General features: G+C 43.0%; 3 protein-coding genes across 8 annotated transcripts in view; 2 read left to right on the plus strand and 1 right to left on the minus strand.

Annotated features, from left to right (window-relative positions):
* The window catches only part of cenpp (centromere protein P), a 63,575-nt gene extending 59,846 nt beyond the window's left edge, over positions 1 to 3,729 (minus strand). The window contains exons 1-5 of one of the 4 annotated variants that reach the window (XM_088308268.1): positions 3,283 to 3,729; positions 2,628 to 2,786; positions 2,263 to 2,417; positions 1,615 to 1,703; positions 36 to 124 (exon numbers count right to left, since the gene is read on the minus strand). In XM_088308268.1, the coding sequence (XP_088164394.1) occupies positions 36 to 124; positions 1,615 to 1,703; positions 2,263 to 2,417; positions 2,628 to 2,786; positions 3,283 to 3,356 (566 nt within the window). In that variant the 5' untranslated portion in view covers positions 3,357 to 3,729. The other 3 variants (XM_088308269.1, XM_088308270.1, XM_088308271.1) reach the window with 3 other exon arrangements.
* On the plus strand, positions 3,612 to 12,337 carry nol8 (nucleolar protein 8). 3 transcript variants are annotated; one of them, XM_088308259.1, is made up of 19 exons: positions 3,612 to 3,818; positions 4,473 to 4,597; positions 4,879 to 4,941; positions 5,016 to 5,094; positions 5,179 to 5,338; positions 5,873 to 6,177; positions 6,248 to 6,510; positions 6,747 to 7,678; positions 7,883 to 8,080; positions 8,268 to 8,432; positions 8,506 to 8,631; positions 8,721 to 8,820; positions 9,038 to 9,170; positions 9,640 to 9,720; positions 9,972 to 10,243; positions 10,327 to 10,468; positions 10,572 to 10,636; positions 11,212 to 11,294; positions 11,382 to 12,337. In XM_088308259.1, the coding sequence occupies exons 2-19, from the start codon at positions 4,477 to 4,479 to the stop codon at positions 11,439 to 11,441; spliced, it is 3,348 nt and encodes a 1,115-aa protein (XP_088164385.1). In that variant the 5' UTR covers positions 3,612 to 3,818; positions 4,473 to 4,476; the 3' UTR covers positions 11,442 to 12,337. The 3 variants fall into 3 exon arrangements, with proteins under 3 accessions (XP_088164385.1, XP_088164383.1, XP_088164384.1); XM_088308257.1 differs by having other exon boundaries at positions 6,747 to 7,630; positions 7,832 to 8,080; XM_088308258.1 differs by having other exon boundaries at positions 3,612 to 3,793; positions 6,747 to 7,630; positions 7,832 to 8,080.
* Positions 12,338 to 12,486: 149 nt separating this feature from the next.
* Positions 12,487 to 17,581, plus strand: gpr37l1a (G protein-coupled receptor 37 like 1a). Its single transcript, XM_088308267.1, has 3 exons — positions 12,487 to 13,111; positions 15,422 to 15,841; positions 16,560 to 17,581. The coding sequence occupies exons 1-3, from the start codon at positions 12,527 to 12,529 to the stop codon at positions 17,049 to 17,051; spliced, it is 1,497 nt and encodes a 498-aa protein (XP_088164393.1). The 5' UTR covers positions 12,487 to 12,526; the 3' UTR covers positions 17,052 to 17,581.
* Positions 17,582 to 18,556: the final 975 nt, after the last annotated feature.

Here is an 18,556-nt window from a genome sequence, read left to right on the forward strand (position 1 = left end):
GGAATGAGGCGAGCAGGAAGTACGTGAACACTCACCCAGAGAGGAAGCTGCTGAAGTTGTGCAGGTCACTGGCACTCATCACAACATTCAGGCTGCTGATTGACTTTTCAGGCCGCTCAACCCCCTGCAACACAAATATCATCTCGAACATGTGTTCCAGTATGTTTTCCCCATTAGGAAATAATAGAACCAGAAATGATTTTTCTTAAGTAAAATTTCAACCACTGTTTTCAGTTTTCAGGCCACAGCTTAGTATGTTGCATTAGATACGACATGTTTTTTGAGAAGACGACTGAATTCCCAACATTACTGTTCCACTTGAGATGCTCCCCTGTATCCTACAACTTACACGCAATAAATCATAATCTCAAGGCAGTTCCAGCACATTTTTATCTTCACATCTCGCTCCCCCCCCCCCAAAACATTGAAGCCTTCCTCTCAGCATCCATTTTGGTGTGTTACATTACAGAGCAAACACTGAGGTTACCCGGAGATCCGTCACCATATGGACGGGAATGAAGAAAAAAAATGAATTAAAAGCGTTACAAAAGAGCAGTGCCTATGTGAATAACGGCTGTCTCTACGTGCGCCATAACTCAGCTGTGTAATGAAAAGAAGATTACGCCTTGGAACAAGTTTACCATGAGAGGAAGGGTTGTGCAAAGCAGCTGTTCTCCTTGTTAATCCCAATAATGAAAACTTTGGAATACACGAAAGGTCATTCAATGAAACTTTCATATCGTTTTACAGTAATATTTCTTTTTTATTGGTGTTGAAACCTGTAACAGAGGTCAGCTGTAAAACTCATCACAATGCACCGGTCAGGATGAAGCTCTGCCACCCCCTTGTGGCCACACTAGACATTAATCTCCTATTTGACCTAAAAATTAAAGACCATGTAAAGTGAAAAGAGAGATTTATTCCATGTTTGCTATATGCCGGTTTTCTTTTGGCGGGTTCAATACATCGCAGAATTAAAAAAAAAATTTTTTTAATTGGACCCTTCACGGTCCACCCATTTCACTGATTTGCTGTTAAATTCTCTCATGTTGTTCTAAATCCCGTTTAATCTGGGTCTAATTTTATTCTTGGCAACTAGATGGCGGCACACAATTTACTCTGAGACTATATAGAGGGATTTTGCAGCGATTGTTTTCCCACACGTACTGTTCCTACTTTCTCATTTAACAATAAGTGCAAGCCAGAAGGAACGTTTTTAATAAAAGTGGTTAAGGTAAAGTGCAGAGTGACTACTGGAAAGTCCATCTGATTTAAGTTACTCAACTGCATGTCTCCGCGGGTAAAGTAAACATTGTTGGCTAATTGAATAAAGCCTACCACCACTAGTTTGAATGAATAGTAATCAATTACAGTTGTTTTGGATCGAGCAGGGATGGGAACAGCCCCTGGTGCGTTCAATCACTTTATTGAACAAATGGTAGGAAAATACAGTGAAGACAAGAACATTCTTTGCCAACTGCCTCCAGTGACACAGTCGCTTCGCACACAAAGCTGCTTATGCTAAATGCAGTAAACCGAATGGCACACTTGGCAATATTTCCTATCAATGAAAAAAAAGTGTTTTGGAAGTAATTAACAAGTGCCGTGACCCACCTTGACCTCTGAGAGCTCGAACTCCACCTGGAATTCCAAGTCTGAGCATTGACCAGACACAGACATCCGCTGCATTGACATATCACTGCCTAAAAAAAAAGACACAAACAAACTTCACTTGCTAGTCACAAATATCTTTGTGTAAAATATCAGCGTATGGCATTTTACTCCATGAAACAAACTGGAATAACCACTAATACTAAAAGAGGATGTGAAGAAGTAAACATTTTGTGCATCATGAGTTCATGCATTAATTAATTCAATGACAATTGAGCTGCACCTTAGCCAAGAGGGGGCAGTATAATACTGACATACTGTACTAGACAAAATGGCATGAGGAAACACAAAAAAAGATCTTTGTAAAGTTGCAGTAATCTCTTTTTTGGCACAGGATACAGAATATACGCCATTATAGTCTGTCTACGTGCTACTTGTGTTCAAATAGGAAGTTCTTTGAAAGTTTAAAAGGATGGGAACGCCAATGGAAGTTTCGTTAATATCTTTGGGGTTTGTCGTGTGAGTTAGCTTTAAGCAGGCAGACTTTCACAAGGTTTTGTGAATTTCTGACATTGGATTGCAAACTTTCCTCTGGGCAGTACTGTAGAAAATTGATGGAATTTATTGTTATTTTATTTTTTGGGGACATACTGCTTTGTAGAGTTGATGAAGAGCAGCTCCTCAGACTGATGCCGTTCATGCGACTCTGATGCTGCAGATCCTCTTCCAGCTGTTCCACTTCTTCCCTCAAACTGGACAGAACCACTTGAGCACCTTCTTGTAGCGCACGTCCGCACACCAGCGCCCTGTCACACATGCAGGCAGATGGCTGTTAAAACACACCAGGTGTGCTTAGGAGCTTTTTTTGGGGCATTTAATGATTTATTTGAATAGTATCATAATGGTAACATAAATAATCTTGATCATTTAGGTGATGATAATTGAAACGTGAAATTTTCATTTGGTTTTCATCTTTAGTTGCTATGTTAGAGGATTAATAAGGAATAAAAACTGACAGTGCATCCTGCATTGGTTGGCTCGAGTGCAAGCGGAGTTCCTCCTGGTGTTTTTGACGCTGGCCCTGCAGTTGGGCCACTTCCGCCTGGAGGCGCCGAATGTTTTCCTCCAACAGCTTCACCTCCTCGATGTTCTCCTCATTCATTCTTTCCTCCATTCTGATTGAACAATCACGACAAATACATAAATTATATGATGTACCGATTTAAGAAAGACAACAGAGTGAAGCAAAAGCAACCATGGCATATACACGTATCTGATGATACCCAATATGAATTAATTAAATCACGTGTTTACTAGTGGGTGACGTCATGCGGTAATCATTGACTGTATATAAATAGGTATCTGTTTATATACATAAATGCTTACACTATCTTCCTAAAAACACCCAAAAGCTCCGTTGAAATGACAAAATGTAATTAAAATAATAAATTGCGTGGTTTACTTAGCTAACACTAACTTAGCAGTACGTAGAAAGTATTAAGTGTAGTCGAAAAACTGTCATGCATTTTGCTAGCTAAATTGAGATGCCGACCACTTTTAACCACACCATATGTTGAGACTGTCACGTCGAAATATTGAAAATTTATTAGTCCATACGCATCATAAAACGACTGACTAATATTTTAAACATGAAAAACACAAAATTCTAACCTGCTTGGGGAGTTGACGATTTCTTTCCAACAAGAAACGTTTGTAGCCTCGCGCCCTGTGGAGTGTGGACGCATCCACTTTGCTTTACGTGGGAGGGGAGCCCGGAAAATAATTTAATAGGTGGAAATATGCCTATATTCACTTACAACGCATGTATTATACTTAGGGGGTATGAATATACAAGTAAAGCTAATATGACTCCATAACAAGCACTAATAGGTTACAATAAGGAAAGGTATCCAAGATGTATATTTCTCCAGCACCCTGAACAAAATAGCTCAATAGTGACGCCATTGATCGAGCCTTTATTAGAGCGCTTGAGCCTTGAATTTTGCCCAATTACACATTTTAAGTGATTGTAATTTCATTTATAGTCATTAAGTAGGATCTTATTGAAAATAATTTAAATTTTTTGATGTAGCAATGTGGCGGTGGAAATCACGAGTGCTAGAGGAACACAAGCGGACAGATGTATCAGGCGGACCGTATTGACTGTCGAGCACTTTTCAAGGTAACACCAGTTGGATCCATGTGAGGTAAACGTTCCATTAATATGTCAGCAATGTGAATTATTTCACAATTTGATCTTTTGGCGTATCGAAAAATGTTTTGTCGATGGGGTATTCAACTTTTGATTTTAGTTTGGTTGGTTTAAAGCTACGAGGGGGAACGAGCACTCTTGAATGACAACCATAAGAAATTATCAATACGTTCTCGTTTTGGCTTTTGTTTTGCTGGATTGTGAACATTTGACGTAAATATGGATGTATAAATTGAGTTTTCGCCAACATAGAACTGAATTCAAGTAGTAGGTACTTGTAAAACGATTGACTATCTAAGTAAAACAAGCTGTTAAAGCAAGCTGTTTATACAAGCACCCACTTTACAAAATGTCTGTTTACTCCGCTTAATGTTTTATTTTCCAAATATTGTGGTGTGTGTCAAAGACATATATTTTGTTGTAACGCTTTTGTTCATTTTCATTTAAAATTAAATTGATTTTTTTCTCTGATGAGGTGAGGTTACCAAAACACTCCATCCCTCTCCTCCTGGTCCGACCCGTCTGTCAAATTTTAAAACCCATTGTGACCCACCAATCAAAGATTTTGCACACCCCTGCTCTAATCTCTATTCCCTCGGCTAGTGTGATTGCTGATCTGTCCTGTCCTGTCCTATGCTGCCCTATCCAGCCAGATGCCACGTCTGTACGTCGGCGGCTTGAGCCACTCGGTCACCCAGAAGGACCTGACGGACCGCTTTGGGAAGTTTGGAAACGTGGAGGACGTGGAGCTCCGGACCCGGCGGGACGATGACGGTGAGCCTTGATTTTACATAAACACGCCTGAAAAGCAACTAGCAATTTTTCTAACTTATTCCCCTTTAGCCTTTTACAAATGCTAAATAATGCAACATACAACGTATATGATGGCATGGTCTTTCAGCCATAAGGCAATTACAGGAAAGTAAAAAAAAAAACTTCATTGGGTTAGTTTAGTGCAAACTTGTCGCAGAAATATTCAGACAGGTGGGAACTGTTATTTTCAATGTTTTGGTTCTTTTTTATTTCCATGTAATCAAAGTAGTGTCCCTTCGCAGGTGTTCCCTACAAAACGTTTGCTTACATCAACCTCAACATTTCCGACACAGACCTGAAGAAATGTAAGTAAATTTAACGGCAAGATAAAGTCAATAAAAAAAAAGCAGTATCTGACACTGTTTGTTTTGTTTCTCAGGCTTTACAGTGTTAAACAAATCCAAATGGAAAGGCGGAACGCTGCAAATCGAACCTGCCAAGGAGAGTTTACTGCAAAAGTTAGAACCTTTCTTCACAGACTTCCACCCAGTTTTCAGGTGCTTGATAATGTACGCTGTGAGTTGATGGTGCTGTCGTTCTAGGCTGGCTCGGGAGAGGCAGGTGGCGCAGCAGCATCCCCGTCAGGATGCAGAAGACAAACACCAAAACACAAGTAAGCTGCTGGAGTCTCTCAGCAAAGCCGGAGTGGAAAACTTCACCATGAAGGCGGCCGTGCCTGGCACAGAAATACCAGGACACAAGGTGTGTCTGATTGTGTGTGTTTACCAGAAATGTTTTACCCATTCATAATACTAATAATCATGTGGAAAATGAAATTGTCTTAAATGGTGAAAACCTACTATTGTGCAAAATTTCTCAAGAATTAAGATTCACGTTGAAGTAACGACTTTAGTCTACTTCTGGTGGATACATTTATTGAGAGGTGTTTACGAATTAGGGGACTTACTTATGTTGACGCCAGATTTGTTTGGTAGAATTTTTTTTTTAAGTTGTTCATGTAAAAGTCCAACATTTATGTTTAACAATCAGAATCAGAAGGCGCTTCATTGTCATTGTGGTGTACAGTAAGATTGGAGAGCTCCCATCTTCAGTGCAATACAACAAATAATTTTATTAAATATATCAATTAGATTAATTAAAGATTAAATAGTTCAATCAAAATAAATATGAAATTAAATAAATAAATAATAAATAAAACAGCCTCATTCTGTCTGCCTCAGTGCAGCTGCCATCCCAAGTAGAGAAACTGATATGTTGCCTGTTTTTCCTCTTCAGGATTGGGTGGTCAGTAAATTTGGTCGCGTCCTGCCCGTCATGCAGCTGCGCTGTAAGAAAGGCACCAAAGCTCACACGGTCAAGTACGACCCGTCCAAATACTGCCACAACATTCGACGCTTGGCCCCGCCCACTGCCGACCCTGACCCTCCAACCCCCGTGGCCCAGCTCACCTGGCAGATTGACGGCGGCGACGACGACATCAGCAAGAAGAGACGAGGAGAGTTCCCACCGTATCAGTTTCCAAAGCCCAAGAAGTCTCACGCCGATGTGCTCAAAGCCATTGAAGCTCTGAACAACGCCAGGTAACGCACCTTCGATTGCTTTTCCCATGATGCACTGCTCTTTCTGACTCAAGTTTTCTTGCCTACTCAGACCGACGCAGGTTCTCAGCTCCGCCATGCTCGAGAATCACCAGCTGTCGAACGGATTCCGGCTGGCAAATGAGAAGCGTTTAGCGCAGGGGAGAGGACGCGCACGCTACGAGGACAGCGACTCTGAGGAGGAGATGCGCCGGCTGGTGGCGCTTGAGCAGCCTTCACACAATGCACCGCGGCAGGATTTGCAGGGCGACAATTTGGAAGTGGTGGGAGACGACTACTTGGCCAAGTCCGGAGGAACCTGGCAGAAGTTTGGAGGTAGATGTTTCATTTTTGGGACCCGAACTTTTTGACGTCTAAACGTCTAGTTGATTATCAGGTTTATAGAAAGCTATTTTGATAATAAGTTTGCTCAGTAGAATATCCTGACTGCGCTGTTATATGGCTTGGGTAGAGAATAGAAATGGTAAAAAAAAAAATGCATCTCTACTGCATCAGTAACTGCTGCTCTGCATATCTGACACGATACACTGCAACTTTCTTGGGAATTACAGGCAGACCGATGAATAGCCAAGATGAGGACGATTACGACTCTGCTGGCACGGATGAAATCTTCGCTTCAAGGAAACATCCTCTTCCTCCTCATCCTCGGGAGAACATCTCAGGAGAAAGGACTGGAACGCGGAAGAGAAAACGAGAAGAGCAGGACAAGAGGACAAAGGAAACAGCTGTTCTTCCCAAGGAGGAAGAGGAGGAGGAAAGCGCTACTGATGAGAAAGAAATCGGCACTTCAAGGACAAACATCTCAGATGAAAAAAAGGGGAAGGTGAAGAGGAAAAGAAAAGAGCAAGGTAAGAGGACAAAGAAATCAGCTGTTCTTTCCAAGGACAAGGAGGAAGACTTGACTGACTCGGAGGAAATAGCCCCCTCCAGGAAGCCTTCTCTTTCTCCTCCTCAGAAGATTTCCATAGAAAGAACGGGAAAGGCGAAGGGGAAAAGCAAAGCGGACGACGAGAGAGAGGAGATGACCGTCCTTCCCGAGGAAGACGAGGATGAAGAGGACTCTGCCGATTCCGACTACGAGGCCATGTTCTCCAACATCACCCGTCTGGAAATCTCCCTGGCTGATCTCCAGAAGCTGGCCGAGGAGTCCCAGGAAAACTGCGAGAACGGCGCCACGCCAGCTCCTCAAGTCCCCCCGGCGCGTGTCCCAAAGCGGGGAACGCTGCCTGAGGACGTCCTGGCCTCCCTCCTGAAGGGCACCAACCGCAAGTATGAACCGGAAGACAAGAACAAGAAAGGAATGACGTTCACCAAGACAAAGCTTCCTGCCTTTCGGGGCACGGCGACACTTTATGAGGTTGAGCGCAACAAAATCGACTCGCCGGAGGACCAGAAGGACAAGTCGGATGGGTCTTCATCTGTGGTTGCCGAGGAGGTTGCCTTGGAGGTTGCCAAGGAGGTTGCAGAGGAGGTTGCCGAGGAGGTTGCGGCAAAGGTTGCCGAGGAGATAGTTGCCGAGGAGGTTGCCGAGGAGGTTGCGGCAAAGGTTGCCGAGGAGATAGTTGCCGAGGAGGTTGCCGAGGAGGTTGCGGCAAAGGTTGCCGAGGAGATAGTTGCCTTGGAGGTTGCCAAGGAGGTTGCCAAGGAGGTTGCAGAGGAGGTTGCCGAGGAGATAGTTGCCGAGGAGATAGTTGCCGAGGAGGTTGCAGAGGAGGTTGCCGAGGAGGTCGCGGCATCGCCGGCGTTGCATCGTTCGAGGCTGAGTGCTCAGGAGGAAGAGGCGCGTCAGCGGAAGGACAACAAGAGGAGACTGGCGGCCGTCCAGCAGAGGCTGAAGGAGACCGAGGAGCACAAGAAGCAGATCCAAGGGGCGCTAGCCAACCTGGTGAGTTTAACTTTACGCCATCAGGATGGCGTCAGCACGCTTCACTTTGCTTTTCCACTTCAAATTTTAAAACAAAAAGAAAAATATCTTAAATTTTTTTTTTTTTTTTTTTACATGTCAAAAATGCATTTAAGGACACATAAAGTCATCTCCGATTCCGATTTGCCGTTGATCTCTTGTCATTTAGGATGCTGCGACTCCAAGAACGGGCAAACACATCGTCTTCGATTCCGATGACGATGACGAGCCAACGACGGTCGCCGACTCTAAGACGTCTCTGCTCCACGACAACCAACCGGAGAAGGACGACGACGAAGCGCCAGCCAATGACAGCGTCGCCACCAAAGACAAGGTGAGCTGCATGCTTTTAACAGCCACTTGCAAACAGGTCGGTAGGCTCCCTTTGACATGCGTGTCACGTTCAGGAGCGCGGCCGGGCGTCGGGACCTCGGCTTTTCGACAGCAGTGAGGATGAGGAGGACGGCGATGAAGAGGAAGACGGAGGCAGGTTCCACATTAGGCCTCAGTTTGAAGGGCAAGCGGGACAAAAGGTGAGACGTTCAGCTACTCTGAAATGAAATCGGATCAGTACTCGACTTGACGCACATCCTGAATTCATGCGCGTGTGCGTGCTCTTTAGTTGATGGAGCTCCAATCTCGCTTTGGCACGGACGAGCGTTTCCGGATGGACTCTCGTTTCATGGAGGAAGAAGAACAAGACGACGACGAGGAAGAGTCAGGTCAGATTATCTGTTTGTTACAGGAAATATTAATTAGCTCTTTCTCCTAAATAGACGATATTTTTTTTCAGTTGAAACCTTTTCATTTTATTCATTCCAAATTACGCACTGATTATTTTTTTAAATATATGAAATAATAACAACTAAAATATAGAGAAAATAAAACAGTTTTTTTTGTTGTTGTTTTATCTTGTTAACGACAACGATGTGGGTGCAGGGGGCAAAAGGAGCGTGGCGGAGGATGAGGAGCTTCTGCAGGAGGAGAAGAGGAGGAACCTGTCCATCCTCCAGGGCCTTCTGGGACCTCAAGCCAACAGCGCAAAAACATCCGCCAAGACCAAAATCTTCAGGTCAGGCAAATGCACATACGTCTAGTGTATGTATCAGGCGTCTAATAGTTTGGAATTTTTAATTATAGTGCATTTTCGTTTCATTTTGACTTTTGTTTTTCTTATTCAATTCGTTTCGATGCATTTTTAGAGCATGTTCGGTAGTTTTTATTCTGTTTTATTTTTTGGAGAAAAAGCTTTCTTATAGTTAATCTTTTATTAGCTTTAGTAATAGTTTTAGTTTTCTTTGTTCGACGTAGTATTTGTCGAGTGCAAGGTGAACACATGAATAACAAAAAAAACGTCATAAGTACTGTGTAAAATTCCCAAATGGCTGTTGAAGCAAAAATACCCTTCAATTGTATTATTCGTTTTGACATTGTTAGTTTTCCGATAATTTTTTTTTTCCCATTGAGTTGAGTGTGATCACTTTGGCAAGTCTATTGTTGTACAATTTATGGTGTGCGTGTTTTTTTTTTTTTTTTTGCAGAGACGTGTCTGCGCTGCACTACGACCCCACCAGAGAAGAGCATGCCGCTTTTGAAACCAAAGCAGACAAGAATAAGGACAGGTAGGGAGCTACAATGACGGACTGAATCCAAAAATGAATTCATGCTCATTTTAAGTGTATTCATATTTGAATCACTCAAGTATGAAATCGTTTTTTAATTTCAATAATAAAATAATAATCCAAGCCCATTTTTTAAATTGCATTTATAATTCATTTCATTTGTAACTTTTTTTCCAACTTTAGAAATCTCAGTTACATCACTTTCTGTTCTATGTTTATCATTACACACGTTTACTGTGTGCATTTGGCAGCAAGTCTGCGCGACGGAAGAAGCGCGAGGAGGCTCAGAAGCTTCCGGAGGTTTCCAGCGAAATCTTCTACGATGTGTCGGGCGACTTGAAGGCCATGTTCGGAACCGCCGTTGAGAGCCAAGAGCCCGCCCAGCCGCCCAAGACCAGTTGGGACCAAGAAGAGGACAACGAAGAGGAAGAGAAGGAAGAAGAGCAACCCACACGAGAAGAACCTAGCGGGTTTATGTTCTCCTTCTTCGGCGACGACGTCCAGACAACGAGTGAACACAAAGGTGCGCATCTTGACTTGCCGCTATGTTAAAAATGTGTGCTTGATTTTCGGAACTTTTAAGTTTGATGGAACGATGATGTTCAGAGTACAAGGCAGAGAGCATCCAGGCTGCAAAGGCGTCGCCGTGGCAACAAGACCCCCGCCTCCAAGACAGCAGCGAGGGGGAGGACGACGAGGATGAAGAGGAAGTGCAGGAGGAGGAAGGCAATGCGCCGCCGAAAAATACGTGAGAAGCAAACTCCACTTAGAGCACACAACAAACTTCAACTCATCCCAAGTGACGACGATGGCGATGATGATGATGGACTTGTTTGGGTTTTTGTCCACAGAGAGGAAATTGTTTCATCCATGAACAATTTCTTCTTCTTCCGCCTTGATGACAGCAGATTGACAGGTAGTGTCTGCGTGTGTGTGCATGTGATTTTTTGTTTTTCTGGTGTGTTTGTTTGCCTGCTTTGCCGAATTTATGCTTTAGACATGTTTTTGGGTGTGCACATTTGTTTTAAATTTGTTTTTGTGTGTTTTGTGTCCGTGTGTTATTTAGTGTTTTACGTGTTTGTTGGTTGCGCATGTTGAATTTTGTTGTGTGTTTGTGTGTGGTGAGAGAGATTTTTTTTCTTTTTTTTTTGCTTTTTGTGTTTAGCCACAATTTAGCTTTGTGTATGTGATTTGTGCATTTGTATGTTCATTGTGTGTTATTTAGTTTTTTGTGTTGTTGTGCATGTGTGTGAGTGTGTTATTTGGACAAATTATTTAGGAGTATAAAACACTAAAATAACTTGCGCTTTTGATGAAGCAATTTTAATGTCTCCACAAAGATGGCGTTTGTCGTTTTGGAGATGCGAGGTTTCAGCCCGACGCCCTGCGTTTTGTGTGTGTGTGCGTGTGTGTGTTGTGTAACGTGTGTCTCAGCATTCCCACTTGCTGTGTTTGCGTAATATTGAACTTTTGGACAATGCTGCTGCTCAGATGGTCCCGAGTGGTTCTGCCGCTCGTCTCAGCTGGAGGATGAGCGAGGAGAGTGGGAGGAGCGACGGATGGGGCTCCAAAAGGTGAACATCTTTCACGTTTGACACCGCTCTCACCTCGCATGGAGCGTGCGCTAAAAGACTTGTTCTGTCTTTTTGCTGTGTGCACAGGAGTACCGCAAGAAACACAAGGACGCCCGCAAGAAGGTCAAATCCACCAAAAAAACTTGAACGCTTTCAGCTTTGCATAAGAATCATGAATTTATTTGTATAAATATCTGGACAATAACACCTAATATTAGACAAAATGAATTATGATATGTGTAATAATACACAACTATTAATTTCTGTCTTTTTTTGCCATTTAATTTGTCAGCTGTGGTCTTACCTCATCACATTTTTGACAACCACAATTTGCATTTGTACCGTCAACCATTTTAGATGACAGGACAAATAAAATGAGAATTTGTATTTTCACATTATGTTCAAATCAGAACTTTTTCACCCTCATGTTTTGCTTTTATTCTCTATTTTAAAATTGTGCCTTTTTTCATTAAATTCAGATTTTTTTCACGACAAAAGTTTTGAATTTGCAAAAAAAATTATTTTCATGCCTTTAATGTTGCAATTGTATTCTCAAAAAATCTTGACTTGTAAAATATTTTACCTCATCTCACCTCATTGGGTTTATTCCGCTAAAATTTAGACTTTGTTAAAAAATTCTGGCAACAGTATATAATCTTGTCTTTAAACTCAGATTTCTTTCTTGTAAATTTTTATCTTAGTCATAAAAATGCAACTACATTTTCAGAAATATGTTGACAATTTTCCTGTCAATTGTAGTCTCATAAACTTGATTGATGATTTTGCAAACTTTGTCAACCTTTGTGAGGATAAACAGCGTTGATTGATGGATGGATGGTCCCAGAAAAATCAAATGCTTTTCTCCTCTGTTTTTGGTTTTACGTTGTAAATTTCTGATTTTTTTTTAAACACAAGTGTGACTTTGTCCACATGAATCCATGTCTTGTCTATTTACATGTAGACATTTAAAAAAGCAAAAATTGGCTATTTTAAAACAAAAAGACACAAATCACGCAATAAAATCCTTTCAAAGGGAATCCGAATTAGCAATAGCGTTGTGAATTATGTCCCCAGACTTCTGACTACTTCCGTTTTTTATTTTAATACTCTTGTTTTGAAAGCCCTAACCGGAAGTACTGCCATCTTTCACGGCAACTTATAAGCGCTCAACTATTGTCGCGTTATACTTTTCTCATCAGCACCGGGCGGGTCGTCAGATTTATGGGCGTTTTATGAGGGGGGAAAAAAGTTTGGTTTTGTTTAAAGTTACTTTCCCGTCCAACATGAGAGCTCTCCTCTTTATTTTCCTTCTTTTTGTCGGGTCGGCGGAGCTCCGGAGCCACGTCCGTCTCCCTCTACGTCCTCCCCCCGGCACGCCGCACCTCGACCCCGGCGAGGATGCCGCGGCGGTCCCCGGAGAGAGTCGAGACGAGGCTCCCCGGAGACGAGAAGACCCGAGCGGGTACTTCACGACCCCGCGGGTCATCAGCACCGGCGCGCCCCGGGCGAACTCGTCGTCCTCCGATTCCGAGCCGCCTCCGCCGTTCTTTCCCGTGACCGACGGCTCGTACTGGGCTTACGCACTGATGCTGCTGGCCCTGGCCCTCTTCTCGGTGGGCATGGTGGGCAACCTGGCGCTCATGTGCACCGTGTGGCACAACGCGTACCTACAGAGCGCCTGGAACTGCATCCTGGCCGGCTTGGCCCTGTTGGACTTTCTGGTGCTGTTTTTCTGCCTGCCGGTGGTCGTCTTCCACGAGTTGACCTTCAGGCGCCTGCTTGGGGGAGCGTCCTGCCGTCTGGTGCCCTACCTGGAGGTTTGCATACATGTATTCTTCACAACTCTCTGCAGTATGATGTGCAAAATTCTGACTTCATTGTGACAAAATGAGGATTTAGTCATCGAGTTCAGAGTTTTTGACAGGATTTTCTTTCAAAGTGTCAGTTTTATTCTTTATTTTTTTTAAATTAGGAATTAATCGTATATTTCCGAGTTTTTTTTTCTTCATGACTTTATTCTCATGTTTCAATGTTAATATTGTCAAGTTGTTCCGTTTTTATTTTCGGAGAAAAGTACATTTCCCTTAATGATTTTACTTGTAAAATTATTACTTTATTTTCATCAAACTGAGACTATTCTCCCTCCCCCATAAAATTTGTATTTGGTCTCGTCAAAGCATGATTTGCAATATAATTACTCCGATGTCAGAAAAGTAGGATTTAGACATAAAATTTAAACTTTCTGATGATAAAATCACATGTTTCCTTCTAGTGGTATTAGTTTTATTCCTCCAAGGTGAAGTTTATCAATTCACTACTCATCATTTAATTCCAAGTTGTGACTCGTTTTTTCTCAGAAAAGTACTTTCATCCCTGTCGTTTTTTGCTGGTAAAATTTTGACTTCATTCTCCGCAAAATGTAACTTTTTCTCATAAAATTTGCATTTTATTCTCATCAAATTATGAGTTGCAAAATTCTAACTTAGTCCGGTTTAGTCCTAAATTTAACACTCACTTTTTTTTTAATTGAACCCCAGAAATTCTTGACTAAGCAAGGCAGTAATGGAATGGTCTCCCTGCCACCAGGGGTGATTCAAGCGTCCAAGTTTTAGGGGTGCTGCGCACCTGGCCAGACAAAATACATTTTACATGTCACCGTTTCCTACTTAAAAAAAGGAAAAAGAAAAAACGCAAAATATAGAGTTAGTTGTAATTAAATGCAGCAAAAATGAGGAATGGTAATAACGATAGAGTGCTCTCTTGAGTGGTGGAACAAACCATTTTTGAGACAAGGGGGGGGTGCATTTTTGTAGTAGTAATTTTTCTTACATTTTCAACCAAGTTTTGCATGATTCGCAAGTTTTCAAGTATGTTTTAAAAGGCGCCTTCAGTAGAAAAAAATGTCCTAACTTTTAGAGGCGCTTGAGCAGCCTTAAACGTGGAAACCGTGCCTATGCCTCCCACATAAAAAAGGAATTTATTGCAAAAAAAAAAAAATCTGCGCTCAGTGAATCTGCTTGTGTCGAACTGAAAATATGTGAGGCATGTGGTCTTTATTGTTTGTTAAAAGATTCTTTTGAATGGCAGGAGGAGGAGGAAAAGGAGGCGACATTTTCGCCTTGGCTCCAAAACACTTTTGTGGGTTTAGCCGTTTCCCTCCTTCTCTTGTCGTGAAAAGCACAAATCTGGCTAATGAGCCTTAGCGCCTTTGTCATGCTAATGAAACTAATCAGACGTCTCCATTAATGATCTTAACTTTGCGTCTTAACAGGGGGGACGAGGACAAGTGGGATAATCGGCATCTGCTTTCGTCTTGCGCCTTTACACACACACACACACAAAGGACAGCGTTTGGGTCTCAAGCCAGGGGTAGGGCTTCAAGATAAAGGTAGTTAGGGTTTCAAATGAGGGTTAAAAAGACAGTTCAGGTGTCTGTCAAGTAAGCAATTCAAGACCGGATTTTGTTTTCAAGACAGGTTCGGGTCTCAAAGGGTTGAAGCCTTTGTTGGGGTTCTGAATTAGGGTCTCGAGGCACAGTTAGGATTTTATTAAGGATTTCAAATTAGCGTTCAAATACTAGGTGATAGTTTTAAAGTAAGGTTTTAATTTCAAGACAGGGATGGGGTGTCAAGCAAGAGTTACAGTTAGAATGTTTAGGGTTTCTAACTCGGGTAAATGTTTTAAGATGGTCAGTGTTAAGGTTTTAAGGCTGGGTTCGGGTTTTAAATTAGGGTTTCAAGACAGTGTTCTAGTTTCAGAGTATGGTCTCAAGACAGGAAGTGGGTGTCAAACAAGGATTAGGGTTTCAAGCAGAGGTTAGGGTTTCAAGTTAGGGTTCTAAACTAAGGTTAGGATTCCCAGTTGGGATTTGAAGCTAAAGATAGGGTCTCAAGTCAGGGTTTGATGCTAAGGTTAGGGTTCCAAATTGGGGTTTCAATCATAAATTAGGGTTTCACGACAGGATTTCAGTTCTAAATTCTAGGTTTTAAAGACAGCATTAGAGTTTCATGGTAGGGTGTCAAGCAAAGATTAAGGTTCAAATTTCAGGGTTTCATGATAAAGTTTCAATCAAAGGTTAGGGTTTGAAGATTTGAAATGAGTGTGTGATTGTTGAACGCCTGTGTCAGGTGACATCGCTGGGCGTGGCCACGTTCAGCCTATGCGCTCTGAGCATCGACCGCTTCCACGCCGCCACAAGCCCCGCCCCCGGGCCCGCCCCCAAGTTGGAGCCCTGCCGATCCATCCTGTCCAAGATGGCCGTCATCTGGCTGGGCTCGCTGGCGCTAGCCACCCCCGAGCTGCTGCTGTGGCAGCTGCGGCGGGAACCCGTCGGGCCACGGGAACCCGTCGGGTGGCGGGAAGCTGTCGGGCCCGGGGTCCCGTCCCCGGCGGTGGACGTGTGCGTGCATGAGCCGTCAGAGGAACTGCCCGACGGTATCTACTCGCTGGTCCTGACCTATCAAGAAGCCCGAACCTGGTGGATGTTTGGATGCTACGTCTGCCTACCGCTGCTCTTCACGCTGGCCTGTGACCTGGTGACTCAACGGGTATGATACCAACAACTTTCTATACTTAAACTACTGCATGTGACAACTCTCCACTAAGTGCGTCTGTGTGTATGTGACATTAACACCTCCTTTATACATATTCCGACTCGGTGACTAGACGGGTATGACAACAACCATCCTCAATTCTTCTACTACGCACCAATGTACGTGTGTGATATTTAATGATTCCTTTATACGCCATCGACCTATAAGTACCTGACATAAATGGAAGCACTACGTTTCTCTTTGTTTACTACATATGAACTATCCACCACGTGACATCAACACCACTAACTATACATGAAAGCACGGTTGCTAGATGGGAATGGCAGCAAAAACCTTCCATTAATTTATAGTTTGTACTACAACAACCACACAACTGCATATGATGGCAACAAGCTGCGATTCAGGACTACTATCTGTGCGACATAAATACTTCCTTGACACTCTACATATGATGACCTAGTGACTAGATGGGTATGAAAGCAATTACCGTCTATTCATTCACTGAATGTAACAATACACTACAATAACGCTCCATTATTACAAACACACTGTGTGAGATATTAACATCCATTTATACAACAATGACAACCTGGTGACTCGACGGGTATGTCAACAAGTTGTGATGACTAGATGTAACAACTCTCCAGCAGGAACATGAACATCAGTACAATACATTTTAGCCAAACTACCATTCCATTGATTCTATCCACAGGTGTCAGCGCACCAACCCGTCAAAACGGCGAGCAGGCGCTCTTCCTCCTCCGCCTCCTCTTGCGTATCTTCGTCACCAATGAAGAAGAAGCAACATCATCATCATCATCATCATCATCATCACCACGCCCGCGAACACCGGCTTCGCTCCACCGTGATGTGGCTGACCGCCTTGTACGTGGCCTGCAACATACCCGACAGCGCATGTAGCATCGTGCTGGAATACGTGGAGGTGCCGGCGGCGGTGGCGGCGGCGGCTGGTCTGGCGGGACACTTTTTCCTGTTCGCTCGCTGCGCCGCCACGCCCGTGCTGCTGCTGTGCTTGTGTCGTTCGCTGGGTCAGGCTTTTCTGGACTGCTGCTGCTGTTGCTGCGACGAGTGCCTCCCCGACGTGTCCTCGTCCGCCACCTCGGCGCTCTCCTCGCCCTCCCCGACGTCCTTGACGCCCTCCTCGCCCGACGATGCGTCACAAGCCATTGGAACGCCCTGCTGAGCTGAGGACTCTCACTCAGGTGACTCTTAGGTTTTCAGAGTAGGGTTTCAAGATAGGATTAGGGTTTCAAACAAGGGCTAAGGTTTGAAGTTAGGGTTTCACGTTTGAGTTTTAAGCCAGGGTTAGGGTTAGACATTATTTGATTATCAAATGATGGTCAGAGTTTTAAAACAGAAGTAGAGCGTCAAATTAGGGTTTCAAAGTAGGATTAGGATTTTAAATTCAGGTTTAAGAACTGGGTTAGCGTTTCAAATTATAGTTTCAAATGAGGGTTTCAAGCCTTGGATAGGGATGCAAAGTAGGTTTTGAAGATATTGTTAGTGTATCAAAGTACGGTTAGGGTTTGAAATGAGTATTTGAAGTTGGTCCATTTATGAGTTGAATGAATTATTAAGTTGTTACTAATGCGTAATAAGCATCAGCTGTGATGTCACACTCATTAACATTAACAAGACACAAAGCAACGACACTCTTGGGAAACACTTTTTCTTTCATTTTGTTACTTTGAGTAAACTTGGGATTGGACTTTTTTTTTTGCAAGGTCATCATTTCTTCTTTTCTCATCGTCAAGCAGGAAATTGTTCATGCTGCTGTTTTGTTTTTGTTCAGTGATGGAAGCGTCCACTCTTCCCCTCCCAAAAAAGAAAGAAAGAACGTGTGGGCATTTTGCTTTGAGCACACAAAATGGGCAAAGTTGCCACGGAGAGCAGACAGGAATTCACCAGAGGGCAGATGCATTTTTGCGTTATTAGCAGAAAATAAGAAGATGCAAAAATGAAGCAAAATCCAATATTTTGGAGTCAGTGGTTGATAAATAATTAAAAAGTCGTCTTTTTGGAAGGAAATCTGGAAACGGCCCAGATGAGCATCAATGCTCTCTTTATGGCTCACTTCCCGGGTTGAGACTTTTTGGTGGCTCTCCTCGCGATACTAAGTCGATTTTCATGCCAACCGTCTTTGTGGGCTGATCTTTTTAAAAGTAACCAAGAAAAATAGCCAACCTGACTCTAAAATGTAGTTTCAGGATGGTTTCCTGGGATTTTATTTTATTTTATTTTTTTTTTTTTGGGGGGGGGGGGTTTGGGGCGGTCTCTTCATGATCGCCAAGCTGATCAAATTTTTGCGTTAAGCAAAACTGGCATCAAAGGGCTGAATTTTCAAAATGATGACGATGTAGAAACAACGTTAATTCAAGACTCTTCCTGCCAAAATGACTTCTTCAAACTTCCTGTACGTTTTCGACCGTAGCTTCTTGAGACTTTTTTTTGTGGATCGACTCACGACAGCCAATCCTGCAAAATTCATGTTGCCGTGTCACACAGGCTTCCAGGTCTTAATTTTCAAAAACTTGAGCCAGTTATTGCCTCAGATTAGTAACAACAAATAACGCAAGGTAAAGAGCACTTTCCCTTTTGAGCTGAACTCTTTCCTCTCACACGCAAAGAGACGAAGAAGAAAAAAAGAGGAGGATGGGTGTGAGGCCTCAATATGAAGAGCGCTTTTGT

The sequence above is a fragment of the Idiotropiscis lumnitzeri genome, chromosome 11 (genome assembly GCF_059441095.1).
Source record: "Idiotropiscis lumnitzeri isolate Australia: NSW breed Sydney's pygmy pipehorse chromosome 11, RoL_Ilum_1.0, whole genome shotgun sequence".
Lineage (NCBI taxonomy): Eukaryota > Metazoa > Chordata > Actinopteri > Syngnathiformes > Syngnathidae > Idiotropiscis > Idiotropiscis lumnitzeri.

What these genes read in the sequence shown, in the direction of transcription:
- nol8 (XM_088308257.1), top strand. Translation starts at nt 4,477, where the DNA reads ATGCCACGTCTGTACGTCGGCGGCTTGAGCCACTCGGTCACCCAGAAG. An exon ending in GCGTCGCCACCAAAGACAAG is followed by an intron (nt 8,433 to 8,505) that starts GTGAGCTGCATG and finishes TGTCACGTTCAG; the next exon opens with GAGCGCGGCCGGGCGTCGGG. An exon ending in AAGGGCAAGCGGGACAAAAG is followed by an intron (nt 8,632 to 8,720) that starts GTGAGACGTTCA and finishes CGTGCTCTTTAG; the next exon opens with TTGATGGAGCTCCAATCTCG.
- gpr37l1a (XM_088308267.1), top strand. Translation starts at nt 12,527, where the DNA reads ATGAGGGGGGAAAAAAGTTTGGTTTTGTTTAAAGTTACTTTCCCGTCC. An exon ending in GTCTGGTGCCCTACCTGGAG is followed by an intron (nt 13,112 to 15,421) that starts GTTTGCATACAT and finishes CGCCTGTGTCAG; the next exon opens with GTGACATCGCTGGGCGTGGC. An exon ending in GTGACCTGGTGACTCAACGG is followed by an intron (nt 15,842 to 16,559) that starts GTATGATACCAA and finishes TTCTATCCACAG; the next exon opens with GTGTCAGCGCACCAACCCGT.